Raw genomic sequence first — 27203 nt, 5'->3', positions numbered from 1 at the left:
GGGCTGGGGGAGTATGGTCCACCCGCTACACCCATGATGTCCACACTCCACAGCCTCACGGGTGTCTGTGCAGTGTGATGGTAGCAGGTGAGAAGAGGGCTGAGGGATAAGGAGAGGGGTTGGCAAGTATTCTCCAGCCCCCAACCCCCAAAGAGTAAGTCTGGATGGGGACATTGCTGCCCATTCTCCCCAGGGCAAGGACTGGATATGACGGGAGCCACGCCCCTTTCCTCAATCTGCTATTCCTATGACTCTGTATGCTGTCTTTCACTGTGTGCCACTTATTTAAATGTTGTGTTTGTGTGTGTGGTATGTATTTGCAACTGTATCTTTGTGTTGTGTTTCGGTGCATTACGTCTGTGTGCAATTTGCTGTTGGTGTACTCTGTTTCTCTTGTGCGCCTGTGTTACGGCTCTATGCCTGTTTGTCTACTTTATGTGTATGTTTTGTTGTGTGTCCGTGCTGTGTACACGGTGTGTCTCTCCTATGTATCTATGTCCATACTCTGTAATTGCCTCTTTATTGTGTGTTGTGTCGTGTGTATCATGTGTTGTGAATTTGTGTTTGTGCCGTGCGCATTGTGGATCTGTTTCTGTGTGTGCTCTCTACACCGCAAGTGCAGGATGTTTGTGTGTTCTGTTGTGCGAATCCCGTTTGGGTTGTTCTAGGTCTGTGTCTACGCAGGGAGTCCGTGTGTATCTGCACCTCCCCGCTGTGTGTCTGTGCCAGCTGACGTCTGTGCCCCGCGCGCAGAGTTGTGTTTCCTCAACAAGTGTGTGCCGGCTCGGAGTGCCGCGCGCGCCTCCTCGTGTGCCCGCGTTGTGCCTGCGCCTCCGCCGGGCGGTCGTGCCGGGGTGCAGGCTCCGCGTCCGTGTGCGCTCGCGCCGCTTGTCTGCGTCCGGCGCGCGGTGGCGGCGGAGGATGCGCGCCCGCGGGGGCGGGGGCGGAGGCCGGGGCGCGGCGCGGGGGCGGCCCGGGGGCGGGAGTGGGCGAGCCGGCGGGCGGGCGGTGCTGCGGGGCCCCGCGGCCGCGGGCTCCAATGGCGAGGCCGGCGCGGCCCCCGCTAATTACATAAGCGAGACGTCAATAATTCGCGGGAAAACGCGAAAAAGATGGCGCCCCGCGCCCGGGGGGCCCCTTCCTGAGCGCCCCGGCCCCTCCCTCCTCCTCCGCCCCCCCTCCTCCCCGCGGCGCCCCCGCCCCGCCCCGCCCCCGCCGAGACCCCGACCCCGGCCCCACGGGCGGACACTCGGCCGGGCAGCCGCGGGCCGAGCGCAGCCACCTCCGCCGCCGATGCGCCTGGTGGCCAGACTCCAAGTGGGACCGGCGGACACGCAGCCTCGCGGTAAGTTCAGCGCTGCGGGCTGACGGCCCGGGCCGGGGGACTCCCCGCCACACTCGCCTTTCCCTGCAATCATCCCTCTTTTGGAAATTTCCCGAACTTTGGCGGGTCAGACGCCTCCGGGGGCGTTGGAGTCCTGGGAAGCCGCACGCCTTGGGGGTGGAGAGGGGTGAACGGTGTCCGCGGGGTGGCGGGAGCCCCGCCCGGATCCCCGAGCCTTTGGGGGGCGTGTGTGACAGGTCGCTAGTCCTGTGCCTAAAATCTTTATTTTTCCTGTTGTGTGTGTCGGGGGGTGGGTGGCTTGGAGACCGACGGGGGCGTTTGGGATTTTGCTCACGTCCGAAGTCAGGCTGCGGCAGGACTGGGATGGGGGAGGCTTGGCGTCGGAGCGACTAAAGAGAGGAGCGCTTGAACCCGAAGGGGGTACTTTTGCAAGCTTTTTCCCCTCCCAAACACCCTTTTTAAAAAGCCAACGGCCGCCCTGGGAGAGGCCCCTGCGCATGAATCATCCTCGCTTCCTGCCCCCGCCCGGCCCCGCGATCCGGGTGCCGCGGATTTGAACTGGACGCCGACGGGAACCCGCAAACAGGCATTTCTTTGCAGATGGGTTTGAATCAGCCAATCACAGCCCGCGGGGGCCCGCTCCGGGAGGATGGAGGCGCGGTTGGGGGGGCCGCCACCCGAGGGCCCCCGCCCCGCCAGGGGGGGTGCGGCGACCGGGCCTGCTCCCAACGGCGCGGCGGGGGAGGAAGTGTCAGTTTGTGAACCTGCCGCGGGCCCGGGCCTGGGCAGGGACCTTGCAGCGCCCGGGAGCCAGGTGGCAGGGAGAAGGCAGAGATTTGGACTGCACACCCTGCCCGGTGCCTGCGCGCTCTGCCCTGGAGAAAAGAGAGGAATGGGGGGGGAGGGGCGGGGGCGGGGGTGGGGGGGGAGGCAAGAGGGGACGTGGCCGCGCCACCATCTGGAGAGTGAAGACCCCAGCAAGGCCCTGCCTGCCCTAGGGCCCTTGACATGCACACACATGTATTCCATTTCATATGCTCACTGACATAAGGCTGTAGACATCAAACACAGTCTCACAGGAGTACACACACACTTACAGGGAAAAACACAGGACTCTCTCCCTGTCTACAGGTAATCATAACACCAGGTGCCCAGCGCCTTGGCAGAGAAGGAGGGCACCAGAGTAGCGGGTGCAGGGAACAGAGGGATGCTGTGCTTTTGGCTTAGTGGAGAGTGTGTGGAGGGGCCTGGAGCCAGGTGAGCCCAGATTGAGGAGGAGGGGGCCGTGGGGGGTGCTTTGAATGCCATTGAAGGTACTGGGGAGCCACAGAAGGTTTCTGGGAGAATAAGAAGATGGGAATTGAGGGCCCTGTGGAAGAGTCTGGTGGGGAGGCAGGAAACAGGGAGTGGCCTGTTTAACACTGGGCGCTGGTGGTTCCATTCCGAATCCCAGGTTCCCAGCATAGGTGAGTGAGCACAAGGCTCAGGAAACAGTTCTTGAATGAATGAATGGCCCAGGCAAGGTGAGGCCTGAACTCAGACCAGGACAGGGGGATGGAAGAGAGGAGTGGGTTGCCAGAGGCCACTGTGCTTGGCTGCTGTGGCAGCTGATCGGTTGGAGAAGTCTAAGATGCTTGGGGGTCTGGGGACCATAGTAGTACCATTAGCAGGAAGCAGCGAAAGCAATGGGAGCGGCACATTTGTAGGATGGTGAGAGACAGATGTGGAGAGGTTGGCATGGCAATGACTTCACTGCTTGGAGCCGGTTTGCATCTGAGTAAAAGCATAAGTGAGTTTAAATGTCCCAGAATTGGTGTCCATTAAATCATCCCATAATTGAGAACAGAAAAGGAGATTGCAGAAGACACAGATGGCCAAGTCTATACCAGTTCACAAGCCACCCAGGAGTTTCCCTCTCCAGGTGAGTTTTCTCTGGCCAGCTCTCAGGGTAGGGGTCAGGGGTCTGAGAACTTCCCGCTGCCCCCTGGAGAAGGTCCTCCACTCAGAGAACACAGAGTGTGTTTGCTTTAGGGATAAAACCTCTGGCTGTGAAGCCAGGGAGTGAGGTTCAGGCCCCACTGGGCAGGGAGATTTTGCTCCGTGGTTGGTTGAGAGAGCCTTTCTACTTAGAAGGCTGCATGGTATGGGTGGGGAGAGAGCAGGACTTAGAATCAGCTCGCCTGATTATGGACCATGACTCTGCCTCTGACCCCATAGCCACTTCCCCTTGCCAAACCTCAGTTTCCTGACTGGTAAAATGGGAATAATAATGCCTCCCTCACAGCGTTGTCAGCAGGATCCAGTGAGATGATAAACGCGTCTGGCACATAGCACAGGTTACATAAATGGTTGTTTCTTTCCTTCCTTCCCCTTCTCCTGAAGTAAGGAGTAAAAACCCCTTTCTCTTTCTCTTCCAGTGTCAGTGGAAGCTGATGGAGAATCGAGGTCTGGACCCAGGGACTCGGGACTCCTATGGTGCCACCAGCCACCTCCCCAACAAGGGGGCCCTGGCAAAAGCCAAGAACAACTTCAAAGACCTGATGTCCAAGCTGACAGAGGGCCAGTATGTGCTGTGCCGGTGGACAGATGGACTGTATTATCTCGGGAAGATCAAGAGGGTAAACCTTTCCTTCCTGGCCCCAGTTCCCAGGCTCAGCATCTCTCTGCTCATCCTCTGGTCTTGGCCTCAGACCAGTGATGGAGGCTGGGAGACTGCTGGGAAATTCCCGCCTTGTTCTTATGCTCCAAACTGAAAGTGGAAGGAGGCGGAGCCTGCAAAGGCAGGTGCCATCCTTAGGGCCAACATCTTTAGAAAAGTGCTCTGTGAGCCTACAAAACAAAATAAAGTCAGGTTGGAGAGGACCACAGACGATCACCTGGCCTGTTCTGTCCTTGGCGTTCCCGCCAAGTTGCCGTCCCCCAGTCCCTGACTGCACAACTCCAGTGAGTGGGTGTGCACTACCTCCGGAACTGCCATCCTCCTTCCCCTTCTAGCCTGGCTTTCCTTTTTGCAGCACAAGGAGAGGTCTAAAGCCTCTGACCTGTGGGGACAGAAATGGGAGAGGAAGACCGTGTTCAAGTGGCTTTTCCCCGGCTACTGTCTCACACTGCCCTTCCCTCTCTCTGCCCCAGGTCAGCAGTTCTAAGCAGAGCTGCCTTGTAACTTTTGAAGATAACTCCAAATACTGGGTCTTGTGGAAGGACATACAGCATGGTGAGTATTCCTGTGATTTCAGGCACCCCCCCGCCCCGCAGCCCAATCCCCGATCCTCTCTCCGCCTCTCCCTCCATTTTTTCCTTCTCGCCTTCTGTCTCTAACTTCTGGCAACTGGCCTTGTCCTTGGAGCCCCAGGTGCACCTGAGACGCTGATCGGATTACCAGCTGTACATTTATGTGGAAACACACTTGTAACATCTGTCATCCCCTTGAGTACTCCTACTCATGAGGGAGGCAGGCAGATGGAGAAAGTGGCCCAGGGAGGTGCTGGGAGAGCAGGGTTGGGTCCCAGGCCTGTGTTTGCTTCCTTGCTGCCCAAAGCTCTGGGTCACTCTGGGGCTAGGGAACAGGGAAGGGCCCAGGCAATCAGAATTGTCACCTTTCGATATAAGCACAGTGTCCCCTGTCAGCATGGTAAGAAAACGAGGGAGGCAGCTTTCTTCATGGGGGAAAGACCAAACAAGCAGATATGAACCAGGCAAGGTGATGATGGACTTACCAGGATGGAGCTAGGCCAGTTTTCAGAGTTGAAAGGGAGCTGGGTTGGGTACCATTCCTGCCCTCAGAGAGCTGATACTGTCTTACAGAGATGACAGATTGGGGGCATTCTTGCCACCTTTCTTCCTTGCCATGTACATGACAGACATCACTAATCAATCACAACACTTGCATATTTTCAACATGGAGCTCCAAGCAGCCACTACCAGTCAGAGTTACCGTGAGAGAAGAGACTTTTTTTTTTGCCATTTATGCTCTAACAGGAGAACCGACATGGCGGTATGTGGGGAAGAGGCAGGTTTTAGGGTCCAGTATTCCTCGGACCAAGATATTCTAGCTCTGCCACTTACTGCTGCATATCTTTGGGTGAGTGACATAACCTCTGTGAGCCTGTTTCTTCATCTGAGAAAAAGGAGACTGAACGTACTGGCCTCACAGTGTGGTTAAATGCTTAGCCCAGTGCTGCTGAGTTACAGGGAGGCTGTTTCTGAAGAATTTGTTACCGTAAGAGATGATTTCAAGAGCCTGCCAAGCAGAGGCCACAGAACCCAGCCAGTTAGTTGAGCTTCCAAATTGCCTTTTTCTCCAAGACGTTGTGGCTAATACAGGCTGATGCTTCTCCAAGCCCCTCTCACCCTAAAGGTATTATTTAAAAATCCAAAGCAACGAGGGTCTCCTCTCCTGGGCTACCTTCTTTTTCAAAGCAGAAGGAGCCAGCTGGTGAGGAAAGACAGTCCAAACCATGGATCGAAGTAGCACACCATGAATAGAAGGCCCACTGTGTGCCAGGCACTAAGGAGGTGCTGCAGTGCTCACCGTGTGGCTCCCCAGCCAGATCACTGCTCCTCACAGGTAGGACAGCAGCCCTCCGGGGTTGCCCAAGATTAGAGCATAAGGCTGAGCACGCTATAGTTACTGATCCATCACTTCATTAAGCCAGTGAAGACTTACTGCGACCCACAGTGGGTCCCGCCTTCCTGGGAGCATATTCAGGGATAAGAGGCAAGACATCATTTATTCAACAAACATGTCTTGAACACGTGTTATGTGCCACACCCCATAAGAGGTCCTGGGGACACAGAGATGAACAGATACCTTTTCTGCCCTTACAGAACTTTCCGTCTGCTAGGGGAAATGAGACAGAAACACACATCAAAATGTATCTTACTTTATTCACTCAAACCCTTCAGTCATAAATACATATTTCTTCTTCAGCAACGCCAAATTGCAAAGGAAAAAAAGAGAGATGGAGAGGGAAACTGTAGATTAAAAGCAATTGATCAAACTTAAAATTGTTATGACTTTTTTGAGACAATTGAATATGTGAACACTAACTGAATTTGTTGATATTAAGAATTTATTTTTAATTTTTAGGTGCAATAAAGGTGCTGTAGTTATTTTTTTTTTTTGGAGTCCTGAACTTTCAGCGATACGTACTGAAATATTTAATACAGGAGGGGGGGAAGTGAGTGGGAATATAGTCAAAACAAGATTGGCCGTGAGTTCATGATTGTTGATAAGAACGTGGAGTTTCATTATAACATTCTGTTATTATTCCATAATAAAATTTTTTTTTAAATTATTTAACATAAAATACTTTAACAAATCAAGTTAAATTAAGCAGGGGAGGCAGCATGACACGGTGAAAAGGACAAATAATGTGATGTCAGTTAGCTGCGGGTTTGAATCCCCCCCTCCTACTTACCAGCTGAGCGTGGGACTTAACCTCTCCGAGCCTCAATTTCCCCATCTTTAGAATGGGCTAATGGGAATAGGCAGCTCAGACTGGTTGGGGAGATTCAGTGAGTTGGCCTACGGGGCCCAGCACTCAGTAGAGGCTCAGCACCTGGAATGTAATTTTAAAACTGCTGTTTCCTGTGAGCCCGACCTGACCCTAGAGGGCCTCGTTCTTTCAGCTGGTGTTCCAGGAGAGGAACCCAAGTGCAACATCTGCCTGGGGAAGACATCAGGACCACTGAATGAGATCCTCATCTGTGGGAAGTGTGGCCTGGGTGAGTGTGATGAGCAGGGCATGGAGAAGGCCCAGACCTGTGGGTCCCCATTCCCCGCTGGCTCGGGACCTGCGTCGCCTCAGACCATTGGGGCCTTAGCTGGCTTCCTGTTTCTTTTGGAGCTCCAGAGTGACAAGGGGCCAGTCTCTGGGAAAGAGGGCCCAGGGAGGTGATCCCTGGGGAAAGCTGGGGCTTCTGGAAAGTGAGAGAAGTTATGCACTTTGGAGCCCCCGTGGGTGGAGAGGATGGGTAGGAGAGATGGGGCACAGAGGCTGAAGCCAGACCTTTGGTGCTTCCCGCCGTGGGCCAATGCTGGCTCTTAGTGGCCTGCTTGGACACCAGCCTGGCTGCCTGGTGAGCGTGACCAGCCAGTCCCCTGGCAGCTGGCAGGCACACAGCTCCTAGGACTTGCCGCAGCCCTCCCCAGCCTGCCGCCTCTGGGCTGACTGGCCTCGGGCCACTGCTTCCTCGTGGGCACTCACCCCCTCTCCTTTGCCATAGGTTACCACCAGCAGTGCCACATCCCCATAGCGGGCAGTGCCGACCGGCCCCTGCTCACACCTTGGTTCTGCCGACGCTGCATCTTTGCGCTGGCTGTGCGGGTGAGCCCTCCATCCTTCCCACCCTGCTTCTCCCCATCCTCCAGTCTGGAAGCCCAGAGGCCCCCTGGGCTCGGGCCTCACTCCTGGTCACAGAGCCTGGCTTTGGAGGCAGACAGAGACTGCCACTTAATCAGCTGTATGTCCTTGTGCAGTTCCTTAGCCTCCCTGAGCCTGTTTCCTTGGTTGTTAAATGCATACAGGTTTGGGGACTTCCCTGGTGGTCCAGTGGTTAAGACTCCGCGCTTCCAATGCAGGGGGTGCGGGTTCGATCCCTGGTGGGGGAATTAAGATGCCACATGCTGTGCGGCCAAAAAAAAGAAAACAAGTACTCTTTAAATGGATACAGGTTTGGTGTCAGGAGTAGGAGGCCCCCAACAAATAGTGAGAAATCACTATTAAGAGAGAAAATCCATATAAGCGCCCACTCTCAATATGTGTTGGTTATTATTGTTACTTTTATTGTTGTGCTTATTACTATTAATATTATTGAAAATGCAGCTCCTTGGGGATAGAGAGAGGATGGATCTGGGGTTGATGAGAAGAGGCTTTGTGCGTTTCTGACTACATTGCAATATCTTGTTCCACCTGGTCGGCATTAGCCTTGATAGGGAGCCATGTGTGGCCCAACCGGGACCCCCGCGGGTAACCCGGGCCCTCATCTTCCCGCAGAAAGGCGGCGCGCTGAAGAAGGGCGCCATCGCCAGGACCCTGCAGGCTGTGAAGATGGTGCTGTCCTACCAGCCCGAGGAGCTGGAGTGGGACTCGCCCCACCGCACCAACCAGCAGCAATGCTACTGCTACTGCGGCGGGCCGGGAGAGTAAGGCCGCGGGGGCGGGGCGGGGCCTCCCCGAGGGGCGGGGCGCGGGGCGGGGCCCCAGGGAAGCGGGGTAGGCGCGGCTGGCTGCGGCAGCCAGACCCCCATGGAAGAGCCCGTATCCTCCTTCAGGCCTCGGGGATGACACCTGAGCGCGCGCGGGGCTCGAGAGCACAGGGCTAGCGCTCTCCGCAGCGGGGTGCAGGGGAGTGGCGGTTGTTCTCTTGGGGCACCGTGGAAAAGAAGGCAGTATTGAAGAGTGGTTACCAGACTGGCCCCCAGTGTCCAACCAGCCCCTTAGAGCTGTGCTACCCCTGAGCCTCAGTTCTCATCATAGTTTTCCCGTGACGTGGTGGTTGTGAGCGGTGTGTGAATTAGGTCATTCACGTAAAGGCCCACACAGTTCCTGGCTCTTGGTAAGCACTTTAACAATTGTGAGCTGTTACTGTTGGTGCATGGACGTGGAGATAAACCTTTCCGTTGCCAGAGTCAATGAGACAGGCTGCTGATGAGCTATGAAGGTCCTTTTCCCTGGAGGTGTGCAAGCAGGGGTTGGGGGGAATACCTTGGGGACGCTGTGGAGGGGGTTCTCACCCTGACTATATGTAGGATGGGAGTCTTTGATTCTTCCTTGTGGCCTGGGCCTCCATGCAGCCATGGCCGATTGAGCCTGTTCCCTTGGGCTGACTGCACCAACACTGTGGGAGGAACCACGGAAGTGAGAGATGGAACCTCTGCCCTCAGGAAACAGCCTCCAGTTCACCCTGAAGTCCTGAGTCTCATCCCCAAGTTCTGCTGACAAGCACTAGGGGTCTGGAGGCTGTGCTTACGACGTAGCCGGGTGATTTGGGCAAATCACTTGAAGTACTTCATCTCTCAAGTGGGATTAATAACCTCGGCCCCATCATCCTTCCGTGGGTGTTGAGGCCTTTGGGATAACAGATGGAGAAATGCTTATAGAGACCTTTGCAGCATTGAGGTGGTGGTTCTCAATGCTTACTGGGCAGAGTTGCTCGGGTGATTGTCAGAAGTGTGTTTCCCGGGGGCTATCCCAAAGATTGAGTAGGCCTGGAACGGGTCAAGGAATCTTCTGCATTTTAACCTGGACCCCAGGTGATTTTGATGCTGGTGGTCCAAGGACCACACCTGACAAGGTGTGAACAAAGCATTGACTGTTAATTAAGAAAGCACCTTTTTGGTTTTCATTCTTATTCAGTGAGTAGTTGTTGAATGGTTGTCATAGGGTAAATACATTACCAGGTGAGGGGCTTATAGGAGCCTTTATTCTCCCATGAAGTCTCCAGGGCAAACCTTTCCCCAACAGTAGTGTTTGGGAAGCAGTGTGTGAGGCACAGACCAGAGATGGGGGCTCCAGTGTGGCACAAAGAGCGTGGGCTTTGAAGTCAGGGAGGCCAGGATTTGAGTCACCATCCACCACTTGCCTCCTGAGTGACCTTGAACAATCTGTTTAACCTCTGACTCACCTGTAAAGTGGTCAGCGGCCCATGTTTGACCAGACGGTGAGATCAAATGATATAGCCTAAGCCCTGCTGCCAGGGCTTCCCCTGGCACAGCCCAGTGCTCAGTAACTGTGAGTTCTCTTCCCTTCCCCCCGCTGGAGGGCGAGTTTGTGTTGGGAAAGGTTGCTGAGGCTGATCCCTGGCTGGGAGTGTGGGCCTGGCTGACCCTGGCTCCTCTGGCTCTCCAGATGGTACCTGCGGATGCTGCAGTGTTACCGGTGCAGGCAGTGGTTCCACGAGGCCTGCACCCAGTGTCTCAATGAGCCCATGATGTTCGGAGACCGGTAGGTGCTAATCTGGTCTGGCTCAGCCTTGGGGGCGAGGTGGGGGGATGGGGGCAGCAGCTGCAGCAACTCCTTCAGGTTGCCTGCCAAGCCCCAGACCCCCAGTGGGGGGCTGGGACAGCGTGTCCCTGTCTACAGAGGCAGCTCAGGGTAAGGAGGCCTTCCCAGTAGAGGGACACTCTGGGCCACATCCCCAGTCGCAGCCCCACCTTCCCTAAGCCCCAGACGCTTCAAGTGTCTGGGGAAGGGGGAGAGACACAGGCCCTGCCCCAGCCCTGACCGGGGTTGTTGGAGGAGGCAGTGGGGGAAATGGATGACTTGATCTGGCCTCTAACCAAGGGGGCTAAGCTAGTGGAAGGCTTATGTGTGTCAAACAGGATACTGTGTGTGTCTTGGTTGGTGTCTCACGTGGTTTGTGATTGAGTGCGTGTGTGTGTGTGTGTGTGTGTGTGTGTGTGTCAGGCAGAGGGGAAGAGGGTGGTCCCTGCAGCCCAGCCTAGTTCAGCTCACTCAGAACTCAGCCACCCTCCAGGGCAGTGATATTTGGGAAAGGGTTTGAGGTACTGGTTAGAAGGGGTAGGGGAGTAGTTCTTGGTCCCTGTTCTGCCCCATCTTTATCCCCTCCCCAGAGGGAATGAGGACAATGCTGACTCTGGGAAAGCAGGCGGGAGGTGGGGGTGAGGGCACTGGACCAGGGTCGGGTGTCAGAGCCCCTCCTACCACAGGCCCCCTTTTCACCCACCCACAGGTTCTACCTGTTTTTCTGCTCCGTGTGCAACCAGGGCCCAGAGTACATCGAGAGGTTGCCCCTGCGATGGTGAGAGGGTGGGGCTTGGCCCAGGCCCACTCCTGTCCCTTCCCAGTTTCTCCCTTCCCTCCTCCCTCCGGGAACAATTCCATTTCCAGCCACCAGGTCCCAGCCTTGCCCCTGCCCTTCAGCCTGGACCCAGGATGCTCCAGCCCTGGCTGCACAGGCTGCCAGCTCACTGTGGGCCTGCCTCCTTGCACCCTTGCCTAGGGTCGATGTGGTTCACCTGGCCCTCTACAACCTGGGGGTGCAGAGCAAGAAGAAGTACTTTGACTTTGAGGAGATTCTGGCCTTTGTCAACCACCACTGGGAGCTCCTGCAGCTTGGCAAGGTATGCGAGACCGTGGGACGTCAGAATGGCGAGAAGCCGTTCCACAGTGGGGTTCCCTAAGTCCAGAGAGGTGAGAGGTTTGCCCAGGGCCACATGGCGCCGCACTAGGATCTGGGTCTCTGAGCACAGTTCTTCAGGAACGCTGGCTGTCCGTGAGGGCTGCTGAGTGGGGACAAAGACCCAGAGCCTTTGAGCCGTTGCATCTCTGAGTCCAGGCGTCTGAGCCTGTTCCCTGCAAGGAGCTTCCTAACCCAGGCTTTGGTAGTGGGTGGGTTAGGGCCTCACCAGCTCAGCTGTAGGGAGCTGGGGGTCGAGTCTGGCTGGAGGAGATCTCCCTACAGAGCTGTGTGACCCACTCCAGATTACCTGGCTAGGATGGAAAGTGAAGTGGGCCTGCCCTCTGCCGGTCGTACTCTGAATAGCAGAAGAGATCACCAGGGGTCTGGGAACTGGGATTTACGGAGTGAAGTCACAAACCAGAGACTTTCAGGATGTCAGAGGTAGAGAACTGAGCCAGGGCTTCCCCAACCACTTCCACGGCAGGGCCATGCACCCTTTAATGACAGCCTCTGAATCCTCTCCACCACATCCAGAGTGAGTCATCTCTGCTGACTGCCCCAAATCCTTTAGTGAAATAGGGCTTTTTTTTTTAAAGTAACCTTATGCTTGGCAGAAGTTCTTCATATAGTAACATCTTCGTTTACAGTGTTTGATAATTTACAAAAGGCATACATATTATAAAGCCCTTAAAGATAGGTAGAGCTGGGATTTTTAAATAATTTTTTCCTGATTTATTAAAAAAAAACTCATACATGTTCCTGGTAGAAAATTTTCAAAGTACCAAAAAGTATAAGAAAGTACACTTCAAAGAAAACCATCCATACTCCTGCATCTCACCACTCAGAAACGTCCACTGCTAACACACACAGGTGCACAGAGTTCAAGCCTCTCATTTACGTCTGTTTTTCTTTTTATAGGGCTTAGATTATACGGCATTTACAATTTTTTATTGAAGTATAGTTGATTTACAATATTATGTTAGTTTGAGGCATACAGCAGTGATTCAGTCATATATATATGTGTGTGTGTGTGTGTGTGTGTGCGTGTGTGTGTATACATACACACACACACATATTTTATCCAGATTCTTTTCCATTATAGGTTATTACAAGGTATTGAATATAGCGCCCTGTGCTATACAGTAAATCCTTGTTGCTTATCTATTTCACGTATAGTAGTGTGTATCTCTTAATCCCATACTCCTCTAATTTATCCCTTCCCCCTCCTTTTCCTCTTTGGTAACCGTAAGTTTGTGGGAATGTAAATTGGTGCAGCCACTATAGAAAACAGAATGTAAGTTCCTTAGAAAACTAAAAATAGAGCTACCATATGATCCAGTAACCCCACCCCTGGGCATATATTCAGAAAAGATGAAAACTCTAATTCGAAAAGACACCTGCACCCCAATGGTCATAGCACTATTTACAATAGCCAAGACATGGAAACAACCCAATTTCCCATCAATAGATGATTGGTTTAAGAAGATGTGGTGTATATATACAATGGAGTATTACTCAGCCATAAAAAGAATGAAATATTACCATTTGCAGCAACATGAATGGACCTAGAGAATATTATACTAAGTGAAATAGGTCAGACAAATATTATGTCACTTGTATGTAGAATCTAAAAAATAATACAAATGAATCTGTATACAAAACAGACAGTATATACAATTTTAAGTCATTTTTTTTCAGTTTACATTATATCATAAATACTTTTCCATGTTATGAAAGAGTTTTTAATCAGCATTTTTCATGGCTGCATGGTTTCCACCATAGTTTACTTGCTTGTTTCTTTCCTGTTGGGCATGTAGTTTCTTTCCCATCATTAGGAAAATGAGGCGGTGAACTTTTTTGTACATAAAGCTTTATTTGTGTGTCATGTCTGTATGACAGGTTCCACGGAGCAGCATTACTGGGTCAAGGGCATGGACATTTTTAAACCTCTTGATACATTTAGGACAGGAGTTACGCTCCTCATTTACAGATGGGGACGTGAGCTCAGAGGTGAAAAGACTTGTCTGAGATCATGGAACAAGTCAGTGGTCCTCGCCTGGAGGACTCGGGGCATCAGGAGATTGAGGGGAGGGTGGGGGCAGGGGCTGAGGTCTTCTCAGATGCCATGCGCCAGGTCTGACTGTCCTCTGCCCTGCTCCCCCGTAGCTCACCAGCACCCCCGTGACGGACCGAGGACCGCATCTCCTCAACGCTCTGAACAGTTATAAAAGCCGGTGCGTGCAGGGAAGGGAGGGAGTGCTGTGGGCCCCCCGACAGGTTGGATTTCAGTTAAAGCGTCTTCCTACCTCATAACCTTGGCACAAGCTATGCTCCCACCTGGGTCTCCCTCCACTTCTCTTTGACTATATGAATATTACCCGTCCTTCAAGATCAGGGAGCACCCACTTCATTTGGGATGCCTCCCCTGACCACTCCAGCAGCCAGACACATTTTGATACTGGACTCAGCTCCATAGGGGGCTGAAACCCCTGCTCTCTGAGGGCCCGCTGCTGTCTGAGGTCTCCCTTGCAGTAGCCATCTGTGGTTCTGGGCCAGGCACTGAAGCACGGATTCACCACCTGTCCCCAGCCCATGTCTGCCCATCCACACTGCTGAGTTCTTCTCAGAACACACGGCTGGCATGCCCCTCGCTACCACCACGGAGAATGCCCAAGCTCCTTAGCATGGCATTCAAGGCCTCTTATGATCAGACCCTGCCCATACCTTCTGCCACGGACCCTTTGCTTTATCTATTCTGGGCGTCAGCCATTCTGAACCCTTTGCTTTCCTACTCAGTGCTTTTGCTCACACTCTTTCTTCACCTAGGATGCTCCTTGATGCCTTTCATTCATTTGTTCCATCAATGACTATTTATTGAACTGCTCTGTGTCAGCCCTGTGTAGGTACTGAGGACACCGTGAATAAGACACGGTCCCTGCTTCTGTGAAACCTCCCCAGACATCTCTAGACAGAACTATCCACTCTCTCTTTCATCTTGTCACGGTTTGGGGCCCAGACACAGCCCTCTACTTGAGTACGTGGGGCCTCCTGACCTCTCTGTGGACGGTCTCCTGAGGGTAGGACTGTGGCTAAGTCACCTCTGCAGCCTCATGGCAGCTCAGCCAGTGATGAAAGGGTGAGGGAAGTGCCTGGAGGTGCTTTCAGTCTCCTTGGGGAGAGCAGAGAACAGAGTGGTGTGGAATGCAGTGTTTTGACCACAGGGTTCCACGGGGAGCTGGAGGAGGGCTTCCTGTAGGCAGAGGCCTTGGGGCTGGTTGAGGCAGAGAAGAAAAGGGAGGAGCAGCAAGAGCCACACACAAGACAAGGAAGCACGGGGACGAGCCGCCGGCTGCGTTCTCGGCCGCCACCTGGAGCCCCTGATCCCACAGGCTTCGAGGAATCAGTGTCTCCACGGGCCACTCTGGGTCCGGGGAGGCAGAGAGGGAGGTTTTAACACTTGACTCTCCTCCCCAGGAGGATGGACGGACAGGCTCCAGAGCTTTCTCCTCTCCCTGCCCACCCCCAGGTTCCTCTGTGGCAAGGAGATCAAGAAGAAGAAGTGCATCTTCCGCCTGCGCATCCGCGTCCCGCCCAACCCCCCCGGGAAGCTGCTGCCCGACAAGGGCCTGGTGCCCACTGAGAACGGCGCCTCTGAGCTGCGTAAGAGAGGAAAGAGCAAGCCTGGGTCAGTGCCTGGGGCCCTTGGGCCGGGGCCGCAGCCGACCTCGGGTCCTCTGCTCCCGGCTCCAGCTGCAGCCCCCTCCGATGGGCTGTGTGGTGGCATCCAAGTGATCAAGGCAGGCCTCCAGCCAGTTAGTCCCAGCTGGAGGCACCCTGAACCGGCCAGTCAGTGGCTGAGCCGGGACCTGATACCACGCTCCCGCTCCTTCAGCCACAGCCCCTTGTGGCCTCGCTTGGAGGGAAAGCCAGATCACGGGACCCAGTCTTGCTGGCTTAGGGCTGAGGCAGAGGTCAAGGGGCAGTCAGTGTGTAAGGGGTCCCTAGCGCTCCCGGCTGAGCCCAGCCCCCTCTTCCTGGCATGGGGGGTGAGGGGCAGAGCACCTGGATGCCCGAGGCAGGAGAGGCACCTCCTCTCCTGCCTGCCCACTATACCCCACCACCCTCACACACCTGCTGCCCCAGAGGACCCCCCCGCCGCCTCCCCAGGTCTCCTTGTAAAGGAGAGCCTGTGCCCACTCCCACGCTGTGACCCCACCCCTGCCCAGCCACTCCTCCCTCGGGGCCACCCTCTGGGCCTTCAGGCTCTGACTGGGCCACCCTTTCCCTTTTCTGTCTCCACAGTTTGTTGCCTCATGATTTCCAGCAGCAGAAAAGGCGAGTTTATAGAAGAAAAAGATCAAAGTTTTTGCTGGAAGATGCTATCCCCAGTGTTAGTTTCTCGTTTTCTCACTCTCCACTTTCACACTCAGGGTCAGCACATACTAGGGATTCCTGTGCAGAAAACTAAGTCCCCCAGGCCCAGGGGACTCTCCCACGTCCCCGAAAGGATCCTTTTACAGCTGGTTAAACAAGGAAGGGCCAGGCACTGCGAGACTCCTCCTTCATCTCCCCAAGTTCTCCCAAGAACCCAGAGCGGGGCTGGGCAAGGGCAGGTAATATCCTTGCCTCCACTGTCCAGGTGGGGAAACTGAGGGCCCAGGAGGGCAGTGACCCTCCTGAGGTCACACCTCAGGCAGTGGCAGAGCCCAGCCCAGAACCAGAGCTCCAGAGCATTCTTGCCTTCTTCAGTAGCCCTGCATCCTCACTGAGGCCCTCGCTGTGGGCAGTAACATTAGCCGTGTCTCCAATGGACCATTTATAAGGCACCTTCACAACTGTCATTCCATTCTGCCACGCTCCCTGACACCTCCTAAGAGTGAAGCTCAGAAGGGGTTATTACCCACCTTTTGCAGTTGAGGTAACTCAAGCCCAGAGATCGAACAGTCAGACAACCGGCCAGAGACAGAGCCAGGACTAGAACTGACATGACCTGGCTCCCTGGTCAGGACTGGAAAAAAGAGGAAGGGACAAGTCTGACCCTCAGAAGGCCAGCTGGCCCCGTGCAGCCCGTGCGGCCCTCAGCGGGGAGGAGGGTGCTGTGAGGCGGAAGTGATGCTTGCCGGCTGACCGCCCCTCCTCCCTGTGTCCACAGAGTGACTTCACCTCGGCCTGGAGCACCAACCACCACCTAGCCAGCATATTCGACTTCACGCTGGATGAGATACAGAGTTTAAAAAGGTAACAGTGAGGGACCTGGCACAGAGGTCTGCTCTGGAGCCTGGGATGGAACCAAGCAGGGAGACCACCATTCCTCTAGCTATGGAAGATGTGGAGCAGAGAGCCTTTGGAGGGAAGGGAAGCTCCCCTGGGGTCACTGAGTTAAAGGGTCCGCATTGCAGAAGGCTGCCTGAAAGGTCTGTCTGCATTAGGGCAGCCTAACACCCATGCTGTAAGCCTGCAGGGCTCCCGGGGACAGCTCCGCAGGGCAGCGCTCAAGGCCTGCCTAGCCCGGCCCTCCCTACCTCTCCCACTTCTCCTTGCCTCACGCCTGACACCAAAATTGCTGTGATCACCCCACATTCACGTTCCTCCAGGGAGCCTTCCCTAACCCTCCCCAGGCTGTGGCGGATGCTCCTTGTGTATTCCCACAGAGCCTCGTGCTTGGTACACACAAGGGGAGGGGCCGCATCCATCGTTTTATTTCCAGAACTATTAAAGGTCGTTTCGTGCTTTCCTGTGGGCATGGAGGAGAGAGCAAGGGCTTCAGTCAGTCAGGCCTGGGCTCCGGCCCCTACTTACCAGTTGCCATCTGTGTAACGTTAGCAAAATTCTTTAACCTCTCTGAACCTCCTCACCTGTTCCTGCGTGGTTGTTATGAGACTCAAAATCCTGTACACGAAAGCACTCCCGGCCTGTACAGTGTTGCACGAGTGTCTGGGATCATGGTGATTATCATCTCTAATGACTGTCACAGTGTTTATGTCAGTGCCAGGGGAGGGTGGTCAGGGAAGGCTTTTGTGACTCCTTGGACTCTGAAGGCTGGATGGGTAGGAAATGTTCAGGAGAGAGGAGGTGCCACTGCAGCTGTGGTGGCGGGAAGCTCAGTGGGAAGGTGGCTTCGACTGGGACGAAGGATGCATGTGAGAGGGACCAGGAGATGACGGGGAGGTCCCAAGGGGCGCTGAGGATCAGCGGCTGGCTCACCCTCTCCTCCCTCTTAGCGCCAGCTCAGGCCAGACCTTCTTCTCCGACGTGGACTCCACTGATGCTGCCAGCACCTCTGGCTCCGCTTCCACCAGCCTTTCCTACGACTCCAGGTTAGCTTCCCAGCACGATGGATTCAAGTTCCATCGCTCCCCCCAGAACCCCCAACCCCCTTTGGGATGTGTGGCTCACTCTGTGCATCTGAGTCTCAGGACCTGGCCGCCCTTAAGTGCGTGAGGGTCTGGGACCCTCCGGTTCTGAGTTGTGGGCATTCGGGCTGCTCCTCTTAGCCTGCTACAGGTTATGTGACACCTCTTGCTGGGCAGTTTCAGATCCAGGGTTCTTCCATTCTGGGGTTCTTGGCCTCTGCTTGCCATGATTTTGCAATGTCTGTGCCTCTGACTGCAGGGTCCCCTGACCCTGGTTCTTGGCTGTCTGAACCTGGTGTCTGTCTTGTGGGTGTTTAAGGAAAAGAGCCTGGGAGAGGGGAAATGGCATCCTGCAAAGTATAAGGACTAGGAGAGGGCACAGAAATCCCTGGAGGCCTAGCTGAGGGTACAGCCTGCTTGGCAACAGCTGGTCCTCAGCAGCAAAAGGAGGGTGGTGCTGCAAAGCACACAGACAACTTTTTAACTGAGGCTCTTTTAACTGTACTTAGGATACTTGAGGCCCTTGCAAAAAGTAGAATTTAAAGTATCGATGTAATGCCCATTGAAGCGTGTCTTGTCTCCAAACATCTCTGTCTTTCTCTGCTGTTGCCTCTGTGTTTTCTTTTCTCTCTTCGGTTCTCACTAGCTCTTTGGGTCTTGGTTTGTTCCTAAGTATCCGTGACCGTGTACCTCTTCTTTTGTGTGTGCGTTTCTTTCCCCCGCTCCGCCTCTTTCTGCCCCTGTGGAGGGGAGAGGGGAGGAGAGGGGGGGACACATGTCTGCCTCCCCGTCCCTACCCCTGCATGCCGCCTCCGGCTACAGTGAGTCCAGGTGACCGACTAGGCAGAGTAAGCAGGGCCTCTGCACTGCACGGCTGCAGGAAGCACCAGGATGGTGCTCCCGGACTCAGGCCACACTGAGCTCCTCAGCGTAAGAAACACGGTTTTAGAGCTGGACACGCCTAGGTTTGAATCCGGGCTCTGCCACTCCCCGGCTGGTGGTTTCTCCTCTGGAGCCTCCTCAGGGCTGTTGTAGGGATCCAGGGTGATCATCGGTGCCCAGGGCCTGGTGCCCGGAGTGCTCAGGGACAGGGACTTGGTGGGATAATCCCGTTTCATTCCCGTCGTCGTCCTCCTCCCCTTCCGATACAGACGGACAGTGGGCAGCCGCAAGAGGAAGCTGGCAGCCAAAGCGTACATGCCACTGCGGGCAAAGCGGCGGGCGGCCGAGCTGGGTGGACGCTGCCCCTCCGACAGCAGCGCAGAGGGGGCCTCAGGCCCTGAGCGGCCCGACGAGGGCATCGACAGCCACACGTTCGAGAGCATCAGTGAAGATGACTCGTCCTTGTCCCACCTCAAGTCATCCATCACCAACTATTTTGGCGCAGCCGGGCGGTTAGCCTGTGGGGAGAAGTACCAGGTGCTGGCTCGGAGGGTCACGCCTGAGGGCAAGGTTCAGTACCTGGTGGAGTGGGAAGGGACTACCCCTTACTGACCAGCCCCTAAAGGATGCCAGCAGTCCTGGAAACCAAAGGAGAGACAGCGGAAGCCACAGGCTCCCCAGTTCTCTCCAGGCTGGGGTGGGGGAGGGAAGCAAGACGGAGCTGCAAGTGCCTGGCCAGAGCCCTGCCTGCCCGCCTGCCTGCCAGGGCTGTGCCTCCGCTGTGCCCGTTCTGCTCTCCGGCCCCCTCAGGCTCACCACCTCTTTGCCTGTGTCTCTGAGGTCCCGCTGGCTACTTCTCAGTGTCTCCACACACTCCCTCAAACTGTTTACCTGTTCCTCTGAATTAGTGTCCTGCTGGCTCTGTGGGCTGTTCCTGAGGCCCGAGTCTTTGTCCCCAGTGCGTCCCTTTACCTTTCCTTCCCCTTTTGGGTGTGTGTGTTTACACACCCAACCCTCCACTGGACATCCTTACACCTGACCCATCCCAGGGACCACATCATGAGAACAGAAACCTTTGAGAAAGACTGGGTGAAGGTGGGTAAGAGGATGCCTTGAGGAGCCTTTCCCTCTCACTTTCCCGCCTCTCCTTCTGCCCTTGGGAAGAGGTGGTGAGGGTGGGAGAGAGAATGCCTCTGGAAAGCCTGTGTGGCAGAGGCCCTGGGACCTCAGGATCTGAGGCGTGAGGAGACTCAGCCTCTGCTTCCGAAGGCACCAGCACCAGAGCCCAGTTATTAAGGCCCAGAGTGCAGGCTGCAGGCGTCAGCTTCTGAGACCCGTGTTCCCTCCCCTGGCTACATCCCTCTCTGTTACCATGGAGCTGGGCCTGGCCTCGCAAACCTGAGGCTGAAGGAAAGGAAGCCGTGTCCTGCTACACCTCAGACTGTCTCCTCTGCCTCCCACCCGCAGACTCACCCCCCCACGCAGAAGCTTCCATCTGCATGTGTGCTTTCACCTCCAGGCACACACACGGGCCCCGGCCTCCAGGTGTACACACACCACACACACCACACCCACACCCCCACACACACCCACACATTCCTTAGGGTGCCAGCGTGGCTCCTGCCCTTGGCTTTTCCTTGGCTCTCTTCTGGGGGCCATGTGCTGCAACTCACTGTGAACATCCAGCACCTGCCCGTGAACCAGCTGCGACCCTAGAGGGAGGCACGGGGGACTCATACCCTCTTCCTTATCCCCTGCCCCGTTCTGAAATTGACAATCACTTTTGGGGCAGGTTGGGATTTTTTTAAAGGGCCTGAGTCATTAAGTCCCCTCAAAGGGAAGCCTTTGTCAGTGGGAATATACATAGAGTTCTTAGAACCAACATTAAAACTCAGACCCACCTGGAGGGAGACCAAAAATGGGAGGGGGAGGAGACCCCTCATTTTTGCTGCTTCCAGAGGTATTAGAAACTGACTCACTTGATTGGAAAGAAGTGCCTTGACTGGGGCGAGGGGTGTTACCTGATGGGGACCATCCTTGCCAACTGCTGCTGTGGCCTCCAGCTCGGCTGGGTTTTGGAGGCTGCCGGCTGCAAGGTGAAGGGGGGTGAACAGTGAGCTGAGAGCAGCAGGCCTGGAGCTGGTTTTTCCATTAGGCTGACCCCTCCCCATCTGTGGGCATTCAGGGGGGTCCCTGAGAGAGTTCAGATGCCCCTTGCCTCAAACCTCAGCCCCAACAGTGCCTTTCAACTGGGACCTCACCTCCTGTACACAGCCCACCCACTTCCTTCTGCTTCCCAGCATGGTCCAGGCAGGAACAAGCTGGTTGGGCCCAGTTCTCTCCCTTCTCAGCTCCACAGCTGCTGCCACTGAAGCCCGCAACTGGGGCCAGGTGGAAGGGGAGCTGAGAAGGCAGCCCCCAACCGCCTGAAGTACGGGGCCAGACCTAACCGGGTGCCTCCTGCCTGGCTCCAGAGAACACAGCAGCCTCCCAGGCCTGCCTTCCAGGCTCCTGAGAAAGTGCAGGATGAACACAGCCTGTCAGTGGACCTGCACCTCCTCTACTCAAGCTCCAGAGGCTCTGGCCTTGAAGAGGAGGACGGGGGGAGACAGTGTCTTCCTCACCTGGAGGTCAGTGTAAGGCCTGGCAAGGTCACACTGACTCCACACCCCAGCATTTCATTCATACCTGAAAATAGCTGCATTACTGCCAACTGACCTTATCATAACCCTGTGCACCTTCGAAAAGATTTATGGTTTTGAATTGCTGCTTTTAATAACATTTGTTATATTAAAATTATAATTAATGTGTCTGATTTACAATTTAAAGGCTCACTTTGAAAAACTGCCTGTCATTCCCCTAGTGAAATATCAGCTGTTGGGTACCAGGAGGAATTAGCTCTGGTTTCCTGGAAGGTGAAGAGGAATGGTGAGACCCCATCCTCTCTCTGGCCACTGAGCCACTCCTACCACCACCACATTCTCTCAGCAATATTCTCACCTTTGCCACCAGAAGGATGTGGAACCTTTTTTCTGTGAGTACCTGACCCATGGGGGCAAAAAACATTTGCTGAGGGCCACAGAGAAGTGAAAGCTGGGGACTGGGTTTAGAATGCGACCCTACGAAGATGCTTAAGCACAGGCACTGTAAAACTTCGTTCAGAGTTTGCAAGCACACAGTTGTAGAAATCTGAAGTGCATTCCTGGCCTGGCTCTGCTGGTTGGAACCTGCACCACTTTGTCAGGTTCCTTTGCTCCAGTTCCTCACCCTTCACATGCCTGGGAGAATCCCCGCTGTATTCAGCACCGCAGATACTGAGGGAGCCCTCTCACATACAAATGTGATGGACTACCACCTTAAATAAACTTCTCTAAATCGGGGGTAGTTTGGAGAGAGAACAAGAGGCAGCATGAAGGGATAGGAAAAAGCTACAGGGAACTGAAGGCTATGAGTTCAACTGAACTCTGTTTTCAGAGGTTAGTGTAGCATGTTAAACCCCAAGTGTTAATGTCTGCCCTTAAAAATCTTCTTTAACTACGGCTCCCGCTTTTTCCTACCACTCTTTCTGCTGCAACTTTATAACTGCCCTTGGAACAAAACCACAGTTGGAGCTAGGGCGGGGTAGAGGATGGGATTATTCTCTGGGCTGAAATCAGCGTAATGGAATAAAAAGTGAACGGCACCAAGCATCCAGAGATCTGGGCTCTAGTCCAAGTTCTACAGTGAAGAGCCCTATACACCCTCCTGAGGTGAGTGGTCTCCCTGAGCTGGGGAGTCCCTGCTGTTCCTGTGTGGTCTACGTTAGTGTTCACAAATTTACAACACATATCTATCTACGTTTAGAATTTAGGAGCAAGAAATCAGAATTCTCAAAAATTCCCCAAATCATAACTTATTCTTAAAATACTGTGAACATTCTTCATACTTTCCCCGTTATTACAGATATCTAAAAAAAAAAAAAATTAACAAATAGGAATAGTAAGCTTAGTAGAATTTAGAGAAAACTACAGCCTCTAGGGAATACTTAAACACTGGAAAACACCAGGGAACATTATTGGATAGTATTCAAATAACGTAACATTCAAATATCCTAACAAGGTTAGGAGTATACAGAATCATGTGTCAAAATTGCCAAATTAAGAATTTATTTTGCTTCCAAAGCTTATTTCTTGGAACACTGCTCATAGGATTTGTATAAAGTACACTACATGTATAAACTTATCTTATTTGCAAGAATAACTCACAGTTTGCGGCAGACAGGGCTAGACACACACTCTTATGAGGTGCCAACAATCACAGGCAAGACTGACTCGGTGGAAACCATCTTTCTACATGCTCCTGTCCTGGTTCTCTTAGTCTTCAACTCTATGTTAGCATTTCTTGCTCTAGTTTTTTATTTGATGAAGCTGGAGTCCCTCAAACCAGCAACGTCTCTATGCTTTTAAGCTTTAGTGTTCACGGATAAAACTTTAATACTTTTTCACATTTCCTCAACTGACTCTCCTCTCCCAGGGATTCTGGGATCAAAAAACATAAGTTTCCTGAGAAATGCTGGGAAGGAATTCCCGCGTGGAAACCCTGATGAAGGTCCTAGCCCCAGCTCCCACAGCATCATCTGGGAGGACAATGTGGTGTAGTGGCCAAACCATGTAAGCTGGAGTCACACAGACCCTAACCATTAAACTCCTCTAAATCCGTTCCCTCATCTGCAGAATTGAAGATATTATCACCAACATCCAGATCTGTGGGGAGAAGTAATGCAATATATCAACACCAACTACCACACGTTTTCAGAGCGAATAACTCTTCCTTTAGAGTTGGCTACAGCAGGTTCTCTGGATCTTTGGCCTACAAAGGGATACACCCAACCTCTTTGAAAGAGGCAGTAAGAGCATCAGATTTAGAATCAGAGCCTTGGGTTAGGAGCCTAGTTCTGCCATTTACTTTTAAGTGTCTCCTGCTCTCTGACCTCAGGTTTCAACTGCAAAATGAGGATAACACTGACTTGTAAGGATAAAATAATGTTAAGAACCTAGGGCAGTACCTGGCAGAGACAGCTGGTGTCTTGTCCCTGTCTTCTCCTATTGCCTATAGTCAGCTGTGACACTGTCACAAAGGAAGGCCACCAAGAAACAGTTTTCAATGCACAGTCAGCACAGAAAATGAACTAATGAAGGCCAGAGATAGAAAGAAAAACCTCCTTTGGAATTAGTCCCACCTAAAAAAAGTTGAAGGAAAAAAAGTTGGATTTTTGCCAACTCCATAAATTAGGAAGTAATTGTGGACCATAGAGAAAGCTTTAGCTATTCAAATCCTTGAAACATCAATTCAGGAAATTATCTGCCAAACCCAGTGCAAGAGACCAAATGGATTCAAACATATCCCTCACCTCGAGCAGCTCACAGTCTAGAAACAGGAGACTGACTGTGACACACAAGGATAACAGGACATCAAGGCAGGAGAGATTCCTTCCAACCAGGGATGCCAGCCCTTGCCAAGAAGGCTTCTTAAGCACTCATGCAGAAGGGTGATCAGGCAGAGGGGATGGCCTGAACACGGGAGTAACAGCACAGCACACTGGAGCACCCACATGCCAGAGTAGGTGAGGACGGAAAATTGAGTTGAGACAAGGCTCTGAAGGGCCTTGAAATCCAGACCAAGAAATTGACTTTATCGTGAAAGCAATACGGATAGTCCATTTGGGGTCCCCAGTACATTTTCGGTAGGGTTTACTTTACACAAGATTTTCACATGCACCAGAAACATCTGTCATAAAAAAAAAGGACATCACCATTAACATTTTCTTTCTTCTCCTGAGGCAGCCCACCAAACTCCCCACTATCACAAACAGGATCCTCTGGACCTTTGGAAGGGGCTCAGCCTGAAGTCGCTACATGGTCTTCATGGAAGGGTCCTTGCAGATCCTCCCTCATTTTATATCTGGAGGAACTAAGGTCCAAGAAGCACAGAAGGTGTCAGAACCAGAGGCTGGCAACACCCTTCCCACACACCCTTCCCTCTTGAGAAGGAAGACCTAGGATACCGCAGATGTCTGTGGACTCCCACCCAAACTGCCCATGGTGTCCCCAGAGCGGAGTCACCTTGTGACAGAGCCATGGAAGCAGCCTAGATCAGGTCTCTCTTCTCACCCCACAGGGATCTTCCCCGTGGAGAAGACACCTGTGGAACAGGTTTAGGAGAGCACCGGACAGAGTGAGCAGCCTTGGCTATCCCGTCTGTAACTCAGCATTGCCACCCACTTTCTGGACCTCATTGCAGTTCAGTTTCCTTTCCTATAAAATGGAGACTGGCTTAGGCCACTGGTTTACAAACTTTTAACAACAGAAACTTAGCTCAATACATAAAAATAATAAAAGCACAGTTGCACTGGTTGAAGTATGAGTAGCCCCCAGGATACCTTCTGTGAACCCCTGGGGTTCTGTGGAGCAAGTCTGAAAAACACTTGTCTAGCAGTCCCCCTGGGTTCTTCCTCCTTCAGGATGCTCAGTTTCAATGCTCAAGTGGAGAGGTTAGTATGGTGGGCTCAGAACCCATGTCTCCACTGATCAGGGGACCAGAACCTTCTGATGTCTGCCCCTTCAGGCTAGGAAAGAGTCAAGACCTACTCCCAATCCGTGAGGCTATGTCTAAGCCCTAATACTCCCTAGTGCTACGTGCACTCAGGAAGCCCACTTCCAGTCCCACTTCCTCAGGACTCAGGAATAACAAACACCATCTTTAGCTAGAAGAAATAAAATCCTGCTTGTCCCTGAAACTCCACCATTAGCAATTCATGCTTTTGGATAGAGCACTTCCAGTTCCCCTAGAAGGTGGCATTCGCCCCACACACTTCTGGGTGACAGGTCAACAGGTCCATTCCTCATGAGAGGCAGGAGAGTAATAACATACTAGGCACTCAATATAGGCTCAGTGAACGTAGATGACAAACCTCACCCTCACTGCTGCCTCCCCTTGGTCCCCATACACAGTCACCCTCGCCCTCCCACCCCCAGCCACCTTTACGCATGATGCACTCAGAGACAAGATCCACGGGGTTCTTGCTTGGCCTGACTGGCCCAGCGTCCTCTTCCAGCCTCAGAAGCCTTGGGCCTTCACCCTCCACAAGTTACTTAACTCCTCTGTGCTGACAAAAGCATGATATCCAGAGATGCGAGGGGGCAGAGAGAAGCCTCCCCTCCCCCAGAGAACAGCTGACGAAGGTTAGAGTCAGCCAGCAGGAGGCACAAGAAGCCCCCACTCATTCCTCCTCCATGCCCTCCTCCAGCCACTTTAAATAGTGCACATCTCCTTGGTCCATGGGAAGACTGAAGACCTCTGGGATTTCAAAAGGATGCACCAACCTTTGGAAAGAAAGCAGAGCTCTGTGAGTGACCAGGCTTAGTCAGCCTATGCAATAAAACCCAACTGGGCAGCCTCACTTGAGGCCCTCTGCAATATGCCTGCAGCCCACTACTCCAGCCCCACAGCCCACCACTCCTACGCCTGTTACCCATCTGTCACCAAGTGATGAGTTAGGCCAGACGGCTTTAGAGTCTCACAGACATGGGTTCAAATTCTAAGCCTGCCACTTACTAGCTATGTAAGCACGGACAAATCACTTAATTTCCCTAAAGGCCCTGCAAAAGAGGGGATAAAAATAGTACCTCTGTGACTGGATTGCTGAGGATTACATGAGACAAGGTATATAAGGCACATACCTGGTACACTGGCGCTGTACGCATTCAGTAAATGTTAGCTACTGTTTTTATTACTATCCTTCACTCATCACTGGGCCTTCCGCAAACAACTCCCCCTTCCCCTGTACCTCTGTATTCTCTTCTCCACCTAGAAAGTTCTCCCTGTTCCTGCTGATAAATCAAAAGCCTCTCTGTTCCTCAAGGCTCAACTCAACCACTGACCTTTCCCCAGGGATCTTCCTTGACCATCCAAACCCACAGCAATCTCTCCCTTTTCCCCATTTCTTTCACCTAGTCCTCACCTAGTCCTGGCACAAAATGCCAGTTCTCTTCACTTTCCAAATGGAGAAAACATGAGGCCTTGGGCCCTGGTCCCATCTGTCACACAGGAGTAATGATCCTCTGCTGCTTTTTTGCTGAATTAGGCACTGTAAAGTTCTCATGAGATAGAATGTTTACTAAATCACAACATGTGTATGTATAGGTGCTTAAACATTAGCAGTAAGCTGGGTAATTTTATCTAATGCCTGAGAAAAATGAATTTTCTTATTTCACGGATACCTAGACCAGTGTATGTGTTTTTATAAGCAGACACACAGAATTCAGTGTATGTAGGTCTGAATAGCATTCAGCATAAGACTTTTTTTTTTTTTTTTTTTTTTGCAGTACGCAGGCCTCTCACTGTTGTGGCCTCTCCCATTGCGGAGCACAGGCTCCAGACGCGCAGGCTCAGCGGCCATGGCTCACGGGCGCAGCCACTCCGCGGCACATGGGATCCTC

General features: G+C 53.2%; 2 protein-coding genes across 8 annotated transcripts in view; one reads left to right on the top strand and one right to left on the bottom strand.

Annotated features, from left to right (window-relative positions):
* Positions 1-1124: 1124 nt before the first annotated feature.
* On the top strand, positions 1125-25988 carry PHF19 (PHD finger protein 19). Of its 6 annotated transcripts, none has more exons than XM_079927103.1 (15): positions 1125-1345; positions 3763-3963; positions 4478-4559; positions 6977-7072; positions 7574-7674; positions 8344-8492; positions 10198-10293; positions 11042-11110; positions 11312-11432; positions 13658-13725; positions 15018-15176; positions 15794-15881; positions 16644-16729; positions 17713-17808; positions 18996-25988. In XM_079927103.1, the coding sequence occupies exons 2-15, from the start codon at positions 3778-3780 to the stop codon at positions 19336-19338; spliced, it is 1740 nt and encodes a 579-aa protein (XP_079783229.1). In that variant the 5' UTR covers positions 1125-1345; positions 3763-3777; the 3' UTR covers positions 19339-25988. The 6 variants fall into 6 exon arrangements, with proteins under 6 accessions (XP_079783229.1, XP_079783232.1, XP_079783228.1 ...); XM_079927106.1 differs by having other exon boundaries at positions 1146-1345; positions 3763-3908; positions 18996-19361; XM_079927102.1 differs by lacking the exon at positions 1125-1345 and adding an exon at positions 2519-2602 and having other exon boundaries at positions 18996-19361.
* The window catches only part of LOC307189226 (protein CutA homolog), a 19843-nt gene continuing 18600 nt past the window's right edge, over positions 25961-27203 (bottom strand). For both annotated transcript variants that reach the window (XM_079927107.1, XM_079927108.1), the window contains exon 6: positions 25961-26087. In XM_079927107.1, coding sequence (XP_079783233.1) covers positions 25985-26087 — 103 coding nt within the window. In that variant the 3' untranslated portion in view covers positions 25961-25984. The remainder of the gene's footprint in view (positions 26088-27203) is intronic.

This window comes from Stenella coeruleoalba (genome assembly GCF_951394435.1).
Source record: "Stenella coeruleoalba genome assembly, chromosome: 7".
Taxonomy (NCBI): domain Eukaryota; kingdom Metazoa; phylum Chordata; class Mammalia; order Artiodactyla; family Delphinidae; genus Stenella; species Stenella coeruleoalba.
This window is presented reverse-complemented; position numbering and strand designations above follow the sequence as displayed.

Excerpts from the sequence above, each read along its gene's own strand:
- PHF19 (XM_079927101.1), top strand. The coding sequence starts at position 3,216 with ATGGCCAAGTCTATACCAGTTCACAAGCCACCCAGGAGTTTCCCTCTC. Across the intron at positions 4,560-6,976 it reads GTGGAAGGACATACAGCATG|CTGGTGTTCCAGGAGAGGAA; the intron begins GTGAGTATTCCT and ends TCGTTCTTTCAG. Across the intron at positions 15,177-15,793 it reads AGAGGAAAGAGCAAGCCTGG|TTTGTTGCCTCATGATTTCC; the intron begins GTCAGTGCCTGG and ends CTGTCTCCACAG.